Genomic DNA, 15483 nt, shown 5'->3' on the forward strand with positions numbered 1-15483 from the left:
TGTATGTGTCAAGTAGGTGAGTGCATGTGTCAGGTAGGTGAATGTATGTGCCGGGTAGGTGAGTGTAATGGTCAGGCAGGTGAGTGCAATGGGTCAGGTAGGTGAGTGCATGTGTCAGGGAGGTGAGTGCATGTGTCAGGGAGGTGAGTGCATGTGTCAGGTAGGTGAGTGCATGTGTCAGGTAGGTGAGTGCATGTGTCAGGTAGGTGAGTGCATGTGTCAGGTAGGTGAATGTATGTGCCGGGTAGGTGAGTGTAATGGTCAGGCAGGTGAGTGCAATGGGTCAGGTAGGTGAGTGCATGTGTCAGGGAGGTGAGTGCATGTGTCAGGGAGGTGAGTGCATGTGTCAGGGAGGTGAGTGTAATGGTCAGGTAGATGAGTGCAATGGGTCAGGTAGGTGAGTGCATGTGTCAGGGAGGTGAGTGCATGTGTCAGGGAGGTGAGTGCATGTGTCAGGGAGGTGAATGTATGTGCCGGGTAGGTGAGTGTAATGGTCAGGCAGGTGAGTGCAATGGGTCAGGTAGGTGAGTGCATGTGTCAGGGAGGTGAGTGCATGTGTCAGGGAGGTGAGTGCATGTGTCAGGGAGGTGAGTGCATGTGTCAGGGAGGTGAGGGTAATGGTCAGGTAGGTGAGTGCATTATGAGCACAACGCATTGCTGATCCCTGCATTCTGAGCGAATCTGCTAGAATTGTAGGTTTTTGGTCCCTTAGGATTTATTCAGAGGGATGATCAGTCCCATCCTCTGTACAGAGCCGCTGGCAGGTTTAATTCTGTGTTGGCACTTTGAAAGAAATAAGTTGGTTTTGCATTGCGGTTTGGGCACTCGGGCTCAAAAAGGTTCGCCATCACTGGTCTATCACATAAAATCCCAATAAAATACATTTAAGTTTTTGGTTGTAACATGACAAAATGTGGGGAATCTTACGGGGTGTGAATACTTTTTCAAGGCACTGTACCTGAAGAGCCGTCGGGGAAGCTGACAATCACTGTAGTAGTCGGTGCCAAGACACAGCATACCGCGCTTTGGACTTTTTAGGCAATTTGACAAGGTATACAATAAAATGTTAATGTTCACCATTTATTGTATACCTTGTCAAATTGCGCCTAAAAAGTCCAAAGTCCCCCTATTTTTTTGTTTCTTCCTAAATAATATTCAGGATGTGGCACATTTTTATTTCTATGTATCCACATTATCACCACATGTGATGATACAATAACAAATTGATACAATGCAGAGATAGTGTCGTTCACTCTCCCTTTCCTCTCTCCTCTTCCAGTCACAAGCATCTTGCATTCTGTTTCACAGGATACATGGTATTTTGTGAATGAATCCTGTCATTTATCCACCCCTTCTGCCGCCATCCATTCACAATGCCCTTGCATTCTGTGAACAAAATATAAGACATTTGCAAACGGAACAGGGAAGAAGAAAGAGAGAGTGAACAACACAATCTCCCGATGTCCATTCACAGAATGAATGTCTTGTGTCCTGTGAAAAGAATACAAGACAATACAATAATGGAAGAGGGGAGAGAAAAGGAAGAGTGAACAACGCAATCTCCACTTGTCTAGTCCCAGAACGCCTTGTGCTGTGTGAGGAAAATATAAGACATTCGTGAATGGAAGGAGGAGAGAGGAAAGGGAGCGTGAACAACATGATCCCCACAATTGTCCCTGTTCGCATTATACTGGCGCGTTGGCGTGCACTGCGTATAAAATGAAATAATACAATAAATAAAACAATAAAAATTAAATCTAATATAAATAAAATAAAATATAAATAAATAAATGAATATAATAATTTATATATATATATATATATATATATATATATATGTGTGTGTGTGTGTGTGTGTGTGTATATATATATATATATATATATATATATATATATATAAATATATATGTGTATATATATATATATATATATATATATATATATATATATATATATATATATATATATATGTGTGTGTATATATGTGTATATGTATATATATATATATATATATATATATGTATATATATATATATATATATATATATATATATATTATAAAAAATATAGAATAGAATATAAATATAATTTACATAAAATAAAATTTAATTTAAACAAAAATGATATGTAATATAAATAAAAAATAAATAAAATTATTTAGATAAAAATATAAATAATATAAAAATAAATAAAATATATATAAATAATATAAAAAAATATATAGAATATAATATAAATATAATTTACATCAAATAAATTGAATTTAAACATAAATTACATGTAATATAAATAAAAAATGAATAAAATAATTTAGATAAAAAAATAAATAATATAAAAATAAATAAAATATATATAAATAATATAAAAAAATATATAGAATATAATATAAATATAATTTACATAAAATAAAATTGAATTTAAAAAAAATTACATATAATATAAATAAAAATAAAGAAAATAATTTAGATAAAAATATAAATAATATAAAAATAAAGAAAATATATATAAATATAATAAAAAATATAAAATACACATAAAATAATATAAAAATGCAAAAATAATGCAGCACACCTTACAATAAATATGTTCAGAAAAATGTTCATATTATACAGGTGCATTGGCATGCAAAAATGGAGTAATACAATAAATAAATGAATGAATAAAAATGAAATATAATATAAATAAAATAAAAATAAATAAATAAAAATAATTGTAATACAAACACAAATAATATAAAAATAAATAAATAAAATATAATATAAATATAACACACATAAAATAAAATAAAATAAAAATGCAAAACAAATGCAGTCCCCTTACAATAATGAGCAATAATAAGCATCAGCGTATCACCATACTGTGCATGGACATGTACCCTTGAATGCAATGTTGTTTTACTGATATTCATTAAAGTTAAAAGAAAATGGTAAAGCCTGACATGCGTTGCTACCACACATCGCATTGACCCTACAGAACGCGCACCAGTGTGCACATGTTATATGGACCATAGTGCGAGCCCAAATACATTTTAAAAATAAACACAATCCTTCTGCCCTGCTTTATGTTTAAAACATGCAGGCGGCTTAGCCGTGTTTTTACTGCTCCCCATTGATGGGTTGTTTAAGATGCAGTTGTAAAGTGTTAAGGGTGGTCAGGATAAGCAAAAAAACGTGCACCCCATCTGGAACACTATAGGTGCGTTAGTGCGTGTTAAAGGCAGTGTTAAAATTTAGCACCTAAGCTATAAGAGATCACTACAGACACTCACGATGGTAACATGTGAAATAGTCAATAACAAAGATCTGCTGTGCAATCACTTAGTAGACATAGATTACAAAGGGAAAAATCCACTCCAAATAGAAGAACATCAACTATCAGCTACTAAAAAGATAAAAGGTCTCAAAGGTGTACAAGGTGCAACCGTACTGTGAGTGACCTAATAAATCTCCCTTAAAATCTTACATTTTTTGCAACTAAATAGACATTAATTTAAAAGTTAAAAAAAAAAATAGACATTCATTTCATTTTATTTTGTTTGGACTTTATGACTTTGATATATTAATCGTCGCATTTTTGTTTTTGTTTTTTTTGTTTTTTTGTCACTGTGTTTTGCACATATATTACCATTGATTTATATATTTTTTTTAATTTATTTATTCACATATTTAATGATGCACTTTAATTGATGCATTTTAGATATTTAAAAGCACCTTAATATTGGGATTATAGCATTTATCTATTTAGTTGCAAATAGTTAAGATTTTAAGGGAGGTTTTTTTTTTTGGGGTCACTCATTGCGCGGTTACACCTTGTACAACGTAGTAGACATAATACAGAGAGGTATAAAGCAGTCAATCAGCCTGTGCGAGCAGGGGGAGGAGGCGCTGATGTCACTGGAGAGAATGGCACATTGCCATTTTATTGCGGCACTACTGCCCACAGAAAATGTTACCCAAACTGGAACCAAAGATGGTTGGTATGTAAAACGTGCTGACTACACAGAAATAATGGGATCAGTATTGATTGGTGCCAAATATTGCTACAGATGAAAAAAAAAAGAGCATTTGTATTAACCTGCACATTAATTCTTTAATTTTCTAAAATACATATATATATATATATATATATATATATATATATATATATATATATATAAAATATTAAATAAATAATAAAAACTATAAAAAAAAATTAAAAAACGTCGTCAATATACCCACCTTTTGCCATGTTCTCAATGTCTTTTTCTACAAACTGTGTCCCGGTGACATCGATCGGACTGTCTTCTTCCCCTGCGAGTATAAAGAGCATGTATTGTAATACTTCTTTAAAGAAAAGATACAAATTGAATTTAAAGTGTATTTATGCCCAAAATATAGAATCCTATAGGCAAGTGAGGTAAAGAGGGGCATTGCTGTGTGTGGGGGGAGGGGAGGGGGGGGGTGCTGATGTGAGGGGGGGGGGGTTATGTGAAGAGAGCACACTTCTGTGGGGGAAGTGTTGAACGTGTGTGTGTGTGTGGGGGATGGGGGGGTTGATCGGAAGGAAGCAGAGGGCAGAAGTACTTGAGGGGGGGACAGGACACTGATATAAAAAGGGGATTGTGTTGTAAGGGGGGAGGGGCTGTGATGGGAAGGATCTGAGACATTGCTAGTGGCCACACTAGGGTTGGTGTCACCCGGGGTGGTAAAGCTCAGTGTCACCCCCCCCCCCCAGTAGGGCACTAAGCAGGCTAGCGCATTGATGAGGCTCTCCCCCCATTATTGTCCTCAGTGACTCAATTAATGTCCTCAGGCCCCCATTACTGTCCTCAGCCCCCCCCCCAATGTTCTCAATCCCTCCTATTATTGTCCTCAATGACCCAATTACTGTCCTCTGGGCACCTATTACCGTCCATAGGCCCCCCCATTAATGTCCTCAGTGACCCCATTACTGTCCTCAGACCCCCACAGCACCCCATTACTGTCTTCAAGTTTCCCCCCACCAGTGCTACATTATCATCCTCAGCCCCCCTCACAGTGCCCCATTATTGTCCCCAGCTCCCCCCTGGTCCCAACAGTGCCCTATTACTGTCCTCAGGTCACCCTCGTCCCCGACAGCACTCCATTACTCTCCTCACCCCCCATCTCCCCATTTCTGTCCTCAGCTCCCTCCCCCACTGTGCCCTATTACTGTCCTCTGGTCACCCTCTTCCCCGACAGCACTCTATTACTCTCTTCACCCCCCCCCCATCTCCCCATTTCTGTCCTCAGCTCCCTCCCCCACTGTGCCCTATTACTGTCCTTAGCTGTTCCCTTCCTTGTCCCCACCCCCCCCCAGTGCCCCATTACTGTCTTCATCCCCCCTCACAGTGACCCATTACTGTCCTCAGTGCCCCCCTCCCTTCCCCCATTTCTGTTCTCAGCTTCCCCCCCGACATCGCCCCCTCATCACCCCTCCTCCTGTCCTACCTTACATAGACACAGGGCCGGCGCTACCACTAGGCGAAGTAGGCAGCCGCCTAGGGCGCACTACTACCTAGGGCGCAATCACGGCCTCTGTCCACTTGAGCTCAGCTCTCCTCTCCTGTGTTTCCGCCGGCGCCACCAATCCCCCATGTTTCCCCTTGAGCGCCCCGCTGTGCTCACATGTTTTCATCTCACAGCGCCGCTCAGGGACTCCTTTGCTCCATCCTGTCCCTGTGGAGCGGCGCTGTGTGTCTCTATGAGTGCAGCGGAGGGGCGGGGCTCGGCGGAGATGGGAGCATTGAGAGGTCTGTCAGCTGACCTCCCGCCCGGCGGGGACATCATGGAGTGGATGGATGGCGCTGGCCTGGAGGGACATCGTGGAGCGGGTGGACGGCGCTGGCCTGGCCCTGGCGGGACATCGTGGAGGCGGAGCGGGTGGACGGTGCTGGCCTGGCCCTGGCGGGACATCGTGGAGGCGGAGCGGGTGGACGGCGCTGGCGTGGACTCCTGAACACTTCTGCACACCCAGTGCTGAGGAGAGGCCCGGATTATGGTCGCTGAAGCATCAAAGAGCAGAGGTAAGGAGGAGGGTGGTTCTTCCCTGATCTACATTGAGCTGTATGGAGGGGGTTTGTGTGTGAGTAATGCAGGAACTAGGAGTCAGGTAGGTCAGTGTATGTGTCAGTGTATGTGTCAGTGTATGTGTCAGCGTATGTGTCAGCGTATGTGTCAGCGTATGTGTCAGCGTATGTGTCAGCGTATGTGTCAGTGTGATGGTCAGTGTGATGGTCAGTGTGATGGTCAGCGTGATGGTCACGTATGTGTCAGCGTATGTGTCAGCGTATGTGTCAGCGTATGTGTCAGCATATGTGTCAGTGTATGTGTCAGTGTGATGGTCAGTGTGATGGTCAGCGTGATGGTCAGCGTATGTGTCAGCGTATGTGTCAGCGTATGTGTCAGTGTATGTGTCAGTGTGATGGTCAGCGTGATGGTCAGCGTATGTGTCAGTGTATGTGTCAGTGTGATGGTGAGCGTATGCGTCAGCGTGATGGTCAGCGTACGTGTCAGCGTGATGGTCAGCGTATGTGTCAGCGTGATGGTCAGTGTCAGCGTATGGGTCAGTGTGATGGTCAGTGTGATGGTCAGCGTATGTGTCAGTGTGATGGTCAGCGTATGGGTCAGTGTGATGGTCAGCGTATGGGTCAGCGTATGGGTCAGTGTGATGGTCAGCGTATGGGTCAGTGTGATGGTCAGCGTATGGGTCAGCGTATGGGTCAGCGTGATGGTCAGTGTGATGGTCAGTGTGATGGTCAGCGTGATGGTCAGCGTGATGGTCAGCGTATGTGTCAGCGTGATGGTCAGCGTATGTGTCAGTGTGATGGTCAGTGTGATGGTCAGCGTGATGGTCAGCGTATGTGTCAGCGTGATGGTCAGCGTATGTGTCAGCGTATGTGTCAGCGTATGTGTCAGCGTGATGGTCAGCGTATGTGTCAGCGTGATGGTCAGCGTATGTGTCAGCGTATGTGTCAGCGTGATGGTCAGCGTATGTGTCAGCGTATGTGTCAGCGTGATGGTCAGCGTATGTGTCAGTGTGATGGTCAGTGTGATGGTCAGCGTGATGGTCAGCGTATGTGTCAGCGTGATGGTCAGCGTATGTGTCAGCGTATGTGTCAGCGTGATGGTCAGCGTATGTGTCAGCGTGATGGTCAGCGTATGTGTCAGCGTATGTGTCAGCGTGATGGTGAGCGTATGTGTCAGCGTGATGGTGAGCGTATGTGTCAGCGTGATGGTGAGCGTATGTGTCAGTGTGATGGTGAGCGTATGTGTCAGTGTGATGGTGAGCGTATGTGTCAGCGTGATGGTGAGCGTATGTGTCAGCGTGATGGTGAGCGTATGTGTCAGCGTGATGGTGAGCGTATGTGTCAGTGTGATGGTGAGCGTATGTGTCAGTGTGATGGTGAGCGTATGGGTCAGCGTGATGGTCAGCGTGATGGTCAGCGTATGTGTCAGCGTGATGGTCAGTGTGATGGTCAGTGTGATGGTCAGTGTGATGGTCAGTGTGATGGTCAGCGTATGTGTCAGTGTGATGGTCAGCGTATGTGTCAGTGTGATGGTCAGCGTATGTGTCAGTGTGATGGTCAGCGTATGTGTACGTGTCAGTGTGATGGTCAGCGTATGTGTCAGCGTATGTGTCAGTGTGATTGTCAGTGTCAGTGTGATGGCCAGTGTCAGTGTATGTGTCAGTGTGATGGCCAGTGTCAGCGTATGTGTCAGTGTGATGGCCAGTGTCAGCGTATGTGTCAGTGTGATGGCCAGTGTCAGTGTATGTGTCAGTGTGATGGCCAGTGTCAGCGTATGTGTCAGTGTGATGGCCAGTGTCAGTGTATGTGTCAGTGTGATGGCCAGTGTCAGTGTATGTGTCAGTGTGATGGCCAGTGTCAGTGTATGTGTCAGTGTGATTGTCAGTGTGATGGTCAGTGTGATGGTCAGTGTGATGGTCAGTGTGATGGTCAGTGTGATGGTCAGTGTGATGGTCAGCGTATGTGTCAGTGTGATGGTCAGCGTATGTGTCAGTGTGATGGTCAGCGTATGTGTCAGTGTGATGGTCAGCGTATGTGTACGTGTCAGTGTGATGGTCAGCGTATGTGTCAGCGTATGTGTCAGTGTGATGGCCAGTGTCAGTGTATGTGTCAGTGTGATGGCCAGTGTCAGCGTATGTGTCAGTGTGATGGCCAGTGTCAGCGTATGTGTCAGTGTGATGGCCAGTGTCAGTGTATGTGTCAGTGTGATGGCCAGTGTCAGCGTATGTGTCAGTGTGATGGCCAGTGTCAGTGTATGTGTCAGTGTGATGGCCAGTGTCAGCGTATGTGTCAGTGTGATGGCCAGTGTCAGTGTATGTGTCAGTGTGATGGCCAGTGTCAGTGTATGTGTCAGTGTGATGGCCAGTGTCAGTGTATGTGTCAGTGTGATTGTCAGTGTCAGTGTGATGGTCAGTGTCAGTGTATGTGTCAGTGTGATGGCCAGTGTGATGGCCAGTGTCAGTGTGATGGTCAGTGTGATGGCCAGTGTCAGTGTATGGGTCAGTGTGATGGCCAGTGTGATGGCCAGTGTATGTGTCAGTGTATGTGTCAGTGTCAGTGTGATGGCCAGTGTGATGGCCAGTGTGAGTGTATGTGTCAGTGTCAGTGTGATGGTCAGTGTAGGTGTCAGTGTCAATGTAGGTGTCAGTGTGATGGTCAGTGTAGGTGCCAGGTGGGTTAGTGTAGGTGCCAGGTGGGTTAGTGTAGGTGCCAGGTGGGTTCGGTGTAATTATCAGGTAGGTCAGTGTAGGGGTCAGTGTGATGTGAGTAGTGCAGGAAGTAGGAGTCAGGTGGATTAGTGTATGTGTCAGGAGGTCAGTGTAGGGGTCAGATAGGTCACATGTGTAGCAAGGGCAGGGTAAAGTGGAGTCGGGCGCAGCGGGGGGGGGGGGGGGGGGGGCGGCAAAATTAGGTTTCGCCTAGGGTGTCAAAGATCCTTGCACCAGCCCTGCATAGACAGTCCCGAGGGCTGGAGGCACAGTGGGTCTGGATAGAGGATGGGAGCTGCAAGCTGATGATTGGTTGCTAGGACCACCCTGCTTCCAAACAACCAGTCACCAGCTGTTAACTCGGGCAGCCTGGCCCGCTATCCTGGACTGTCCTCCCACAAGAGAGAATGGCAGCAGCTTTAATGAAATTGGAGTTCTCCATTAAATATTATATTTGGGTAAAGCTGTCTTTTTAGATCAGGGGTCTCCAAACATTTCAGTACGGGGGCCACACTGTATCGTTTACAAATATCCAGGGGCTGAAAAAATCAGTATTATATATGAATGAATACAATTTAACTGAATGAATACAGTGAATCCGGAAAGTATTCACAGTACTTCACTTTTTCCACATTTTGTTATGTTACAGTCTTACTCCAAAATAGATTACATTCATTATTTTCCTCAAAATTCTACAAACAAACCCCCATAATGACAACGTGAATGACGTTTGTTTGAAATATTTGCAAATTTATTTAAAATAAAAAAACTGAGTAAAATACCATGTACATAAGTATCACAGGTTCCTCCCATGTACATAAGTATCACAGGTTCCTCCCATGTACATAAGTATCACAGGCTCCTCCCATGTGCATAAGTATCACATACTCCTCCCATGTACAAAAGTATCACAGGCTCCTCCCATGTACATAAGTATCACAGACTCCTCCCATGTACGTAAGTATCACAGGCTCCTCCCATGTACATAAGTATCACAGGCTCCTCCCATGTACATAAGTATCACAGGCTCCTCCCATGTACATAAGTATCACAGGCTCCTCCCATGTACATAAGTATCACAGGCTCCTCCCATGTACATAAGTATCACAGGCTCCTCCCATGTACATAGGGATCAGAGGCTCCTCCCATGTACATAAGTATCACAGGCTCCTCCCATGTACATGAGTATCACAGGCTCCTCCCACGAACATGAGTATCACAGGCTCCTCCCATGTGCATAAGTATCACAGACTCCTCCCATGTACATAAGTATCACAGACTCCTCCCATGTACATAAGTATCACAGACTCCTCCCATGTACATAAGTATCACAGACTCCTCCCATGTACACAAGTATCACAGCCTTTTCTCAATAATTTGGTGAAGCTCCTTTGGCACCAATTACAGCCTCAAGTCTTGGTGAGTATGATGCTACAAGCTCGGCACACCTATTTTTGGGCAGTTTCTCCCATTCTTCTTTGCAGGACCTCTCAAGCTCCATCAGGTTGGATGGGGAGTGTCGGTGCACAGCCATCTTCAGATCTCTCCAGAGATGTTCAATCGGGTTCAAGTCTGGGCTCTGGCTGGGCCACTCAAGGACATTCACAGAGTTGTCCCGTAGCCACTCCTTTGTTATCTTGGCTGTGAGCTTAGGGTCGTTGTCCTGTTGAAAGATGAACCTTCACCCCAGTCTGAGGTACAGAGCACTCTGGATCAGATCTTCATCAAGGATGTCTCTGTACATTGCTGCACTCATCTTTCCCGCGATCCTGACTAGTCTCCCAGTTCCTGCCACTGAAAAACATCCCCACAGCATGATGCTGCCACCACCATGCTTCACTGTAGGGTTGGTATTGGCGAGGTGAGGAGCGGTGCCTGGTTTCCTCCAGACATGACGTTTGCCATTCAGGCCAAAGAGTTCAATCTTTGTTTCATCAGACCAGATAATTTTGTTTCTCATGGTCTGAGAGTCCTTCAGGTATTTTTTGGAAAACTCCAGGTGGGCTGTCGTGCATTTTATCTGGGAGTGGCTTCCATCTGCCCACTCTACCATACAGGCCTGATTGGTGGAGTGCTGCAGATGGTTGTTCTCCTGGAAGGTTCTCCTCTCTCCACAGAGAAACGCTAGAGCTCTGTCAGAGTGATCATCGGGTTCTGTACCCTTCCCCCGATCTGTGTCTCCATACAATCCTGTCTCGGAGGTCTATAGACAATTCCTTGGACTTCATGGCTTGGTTTGTGCTCTGACATGCACTGTTACCTGTGGGACCTTCTATAGACAGGTGTGCGCCTTTCCAAATCATGTCCAATCAACTGAATTTACCACAGGTGACCTCCAATCAAGTTGTAGAAACATCTCAAGGATGATCAGTGGAAACAGGAGACACCTGAGATCAATTTTCATGGCAACGTCTGTGATACTTCTTTACGTGGGATTTTTTTAAAAATAAATTTGCAAAGATTTCAAACAAACTTCTTTCAGGTTGTCATTATGGGGGATTGTTTGTAGAATTTTGACTAAAATAATGAATTTAATCTAGTTTGGAATAAGGTTGTAACATAACAACTGGAAAAAGTGAAGCACTGTGAATACTTTCCGGAAGCACTGTACGTTTTACTTTTTTGTAATCAGCATTATATGAATCTTCAGAAAGATCTTCAGTAAAACAAAGCAAAGAAATCTCCTATAAATTTGAGCCCATCAGAATGCCCCATTACATCAAGGTCCCCATCAGAGTCCCCAGTGGCGTAACTAGAACCTTCAGGGCCCCGATGCATGAAACCATGAAGAGCCCCCCTGAACCCCAGCCAGGCCCCTTCCCTCCGAGTCCGGCGGTGGAACTCCAGGGCGTGGTCACAGGTATGACCTTTGTGAGCCCTGTAGTTCCACCACTGGTATCAGTAGTTTTTTTTATTATTTTTTTTTTAATCTGGCTGGGGAGAACAGACATCGGACTGAGCGGCAATGCATGGAGCAGGAGAGGGGTACTCTGAGGAGCCGGCCGAGGACACGGGTCATGCGGGGAATGCACAACTAAAGAGCAGCCAGTGCGATAGTCGAGCATGGAGCTCTGCTAGTCACCCTCCACCTCCAGCCACCCGTGTGCATGGTACACTGGTACCCCTAGCTGCCTATGCTGCTGCCGGCCATATGTAGAGGAGGCTGCATGGGCCCCCTGCAGCACAGGGCCCAGTTGCGGTCGCGACTGCTGCACCCTCTATAGTTACGCCCCTGAGAGTCCCCCCTTACAACGGAGTCCCCATTAGATTCCCCATTTACAAGAGAGACCCCTTTAGAGACCCCCCTTACAACAGAGTCCCCATTAGATTCCCCACTTACAAGAGAGACCCCATCAGAATCCCCCCTTACAACAGAGTCCCCATCAGGCGTGTGTCATGCAGCCCTCCCCTTGCTGTCCGTTGGGCAGTCAATTTGCTAGTGGGGGTGTTCACCCCTTTCAGTGCAGTTCTGCCTGTTTGCTTTGGATTTTGCGCATGAGTGGTGCCTATGCGCCCTGCAAGGCCAGGCCCAGTAAAGGCACACGTCATTTGGCAGTGTGGGCGGCGCCGGGCAGAAGCACTGTATATGTGGGTGGATATCGTGTGTTCTGTCTGTTGCTGCAGCCCTGAGCCAGTGAGATGGAGTCCTCTATGGAATTACAGCTTCTGCGGTAATATTCATTGCGACTCTAGGTCCTGACCTTTGCATATCCTTACCTGTAGGATAGTTCATAGGCGACGTATACTGTGTATTATGGCTCCATTATCCTGGGGCAGAGGTCTCCAAACCGCGGCCCTGGGGCCAAACGTGGCCCTTTTGCTCGCCTCTATCCGGCCCTTGGGGCACTATTCCAGGAATCTTCAACCTACGGCTCTCCAGCTGTTGCGGAACTACAGGTCCCCATGAGGCATTGTAAAACTCTGACATTCGCAGACATGACAAGGCATGATGGGAATTGTAGTTCCTGAACAACTGGAGGGCCGTAGTTTGAAGACCCCTGCACTATTCCGTCCACAACTAACACTATTCATCGGGCACTATTCCCCCTACCGACACCAAGGATGGGGTTCTATTCCTCCCACTGATATCAACCATGGGACACTATTCCCTACACTAAAACCAACGATGGAGCATTGTTTAGCTCCATTGAGCTCCTGCTCCTACAAATTTACAAAATCTACTGACAGAAACTAAGAAAAACTTGTTTTTTTGTCCTTTTTTCGTTTTTTTTTAGCAAGAAATAAAATCCTCAAAATACCACCAAAAGAAAGCTCTATTTGTGTGAAAAAAATGATAAAAATGTCATTTGGGTACAGTGTTGTATGACCGCGCAAATTGTCATTCAACATGTGACAGGGCTGAAAATTGGCCTGTGCAGGAAGGGGGTAAAAGTGCCCGGTATTGAAGGGGTTAAACACTCATTATTTTGGAAAACTAGCAAAATGCTAATTTCATGCAATTGACTTTTTTTTTTTTCCTCCTTGTAGAAAGAGAAGGAAATCTGCAGAAAGTACGCCGTATTCCGGAGAAGGGCAATCTTTAAACAAGTGAATTGGTTCTTTAAATATTTATCGGTTGAAGCTGGAGGGGACAAGGCTTTTTACTGCTGATTTAAATCTCCTTCTATCGATTGTGAATAAGAAGTGCCAAAGATGTATTATTAATGCGGACATTAACCGGGAAGATGGGGTAATGCGCACGCTTTATAGGATCGGGAGGTAGAACACAAACTGCCCATTTATGAGACAAGTGGGAGCGGAGCTCTGGCAGAGTGTGAAGACGGAGCATTAGAGAGATATAGTGGATGGGGTCGGGGACGTACCTCGGTCAGGGTGTAAGGGGCTGGCGTGAGATAAATGGCTCCTTTGGTCTTGGAATGACTTCCTGCTCTCCAGATCTTCAGCCGTTGAATGGCTGTCCTCTGAATCGTGATCTGAAAAAGCAATAAAATACCTTTTTAACTCTAAGCTGTGCACCTTGAACGTACATAGAACCCCTCACTGCTCCACTGCATGGTGCGTCTCTAGGATCACATGGAACTAATCCATCATACAAAAAATGTATCTTTAAAAAACAATTTCAGGTATGGATATTTGTGCATAGTTACATTGTTCCAGCTTGGACCTACACGTGTGACCAAGAATGGGCACATTCCCACACGTAACGTGTAGAGCAACCCATTTATTATTCCATCTTCTGATTATTTTAATCAGTTTTTCATGAAGAATGCCAATATAGAAAACAAATGTGGTTCCATTCTCCAACACAGAAAACCAGTGTCCTTCCATTCTCCAACATAGAAAACCAGTGTCCTTCCATTCTCCAACATAGAAAACCAGTGTCCTTCCATTCTCCAACATAGAAAACCAGTGTCCTTCCATTCTCCAACATAGAAAACCAGTGTACTTCCATTCTCCAACATAGAAAACCAATGTTCTTCCATTCTCCAATACAGAAAACCAACGTCCTTTCATTCTCCAACACAGAAAACCAATGTGCTTCCATTCTCCAATACAGAAAACCAATCTCCTTCCATTCTCCAATACAGAAAACCAACATCCTTCCATTCTCCAACACAGAAAACCAACGTCCTTCCATTCTCATACACAGAAAACCAATGTCCTTCCATTCCCCAATACAGAAAACCACTGTGCTTCCATTCTCTAAAATAAAAAAATAATGTGGCTCCATTCTTCAACATAGAAAATCAAAGTGCATCTATTCTCCAACATAAAAAATCAATGTGGTTCCATTCTCTAACATAAGAAAAAACAATGTGCTTCCATTCTCCAACATAGAAAGCCAATGTGGTTCCATTCTTCAACATAGAAAACCAAAGTGCTTCTATTTCCCAATACAGAAAACCAGTGTGCTTCCATTCTCTAAAATAAAAAAACAATGTGGCTCCATTCATCAACATAGAAAATCAAAGTGCATCTATTCTCCAACATAAAAAATCAATATGGTTCCATTCTCCAACATAAGAAAAAATTATGTGCTTCCATTCTCCATCACAGAAAGCCAATATGCTTCCATTCTCCAACATAGAAAACCAATGTGCTTCCATTCTCCAATGCAGAAAACCAATGTGCTTCCATTCTCTAACATAAAAAAAATGTGGTTCCATTCTTCAACATAGAAAACCAAAGTGCTTCTATTCTCCAACGTAAAAAAATAATGTGGTTCCATTCTCCAACATAAAAAAACAAAGTGCTTCCATTCTCCATCACAGAAAACCAATGTGCTTCCATTATTATTATTATTATACAGGATTTATATAGCGCCAACAGTGTACGCAGCGCTTTACAATATAAAAGGGAGACAATACAGTTATAATACAATAAAATACAAAAGAATTAACAGGGCCCTGCTCAGAAGAGCTTACAATCTAATAGGGTGGGGCAGGTGGTACAAAAGGTTGTGACTGTGGGGAATGAGCTGATGGAAGTGGTAGAAGATTAGTTGGAGACATGATTGGCTTCCCTGAAGAGATGAGTTTTCAGGGATTGCCTGAAGGTAGCAAGAGTAGGGGATAGCCGGACCGGTGGAGGTAGTGAGTTCTAGAGGATGGGAGAGGCTCTGGAGAAATCCTGAAGAAAAGCATGGGAGGAGGAGATGAGAGAGCTTGAGAGTAGGAGGTCTTGAGAAGAGCGGAGGGGATGATTTGTGTGATATTTGGAGACAGGATCGGTGATGTAGCTCGGGGCAGAGTTGTGAATGGCTTTGTATGTTGTGGTTAGTATTTTGAA

General features: G+C 44.1%; 1 protein-coding gene and 1 long non-coding RNA gene across 3 annotated transcripts in view; one reads left to right on the forward strand and one right to left on the reverse strand.

The window, feature by feature from the left end:
* LOC143963681 (uncharacterized) overlaps nucleotides 1-15483 on the forward strand; it is a 162359-nt gene that overhangs the window by 128448 nt on the left and 18428 nt on the right. The window lies entirely within an intron of this gene.
* Nucleotides 1-15483, reverse strand: part of SKOR1 (SKI family transcriptional corepressor 1) — a 78696-nt gene that overhangs the window by 33614 nt on the left and 29599 nt on the right. For both annotated transcript variants that reach the window (XM_077473395.1, XM_077473394.1), the window contains exons 4-5: nucleotides 13557-13667; nucleotides 4218-4289 (exon numbers count right to left, since the gene is read on the reverse strand). In XM_077473395.1, the coding sequence (XP_077329521.1) occupies nucleotides 4218-4289; nucleotides 13557-13667 (183 nt within the window). The remainder of the gene's footprint in view (nucleotides 1-4217; nucleotides 4290-13556; nucleotides 13668-15483) is intronic.

This window comes from Lithobates pipiens, unplaced genomic scaffold, assembly GCF_037356315.1.
Source record: "Lithobates pipiens isolate NorthernLeopardFrog02 unplaced genomic scaffold, aLitPip1_a1.2 Scaffold_8, whole genome shotgun sequence".
Lineage (NCBI taxonomy): Eukaryota > Metazoa > Chordata > Amphibia > Anura > Ranidae > Lithobates > Lithobates pipiens.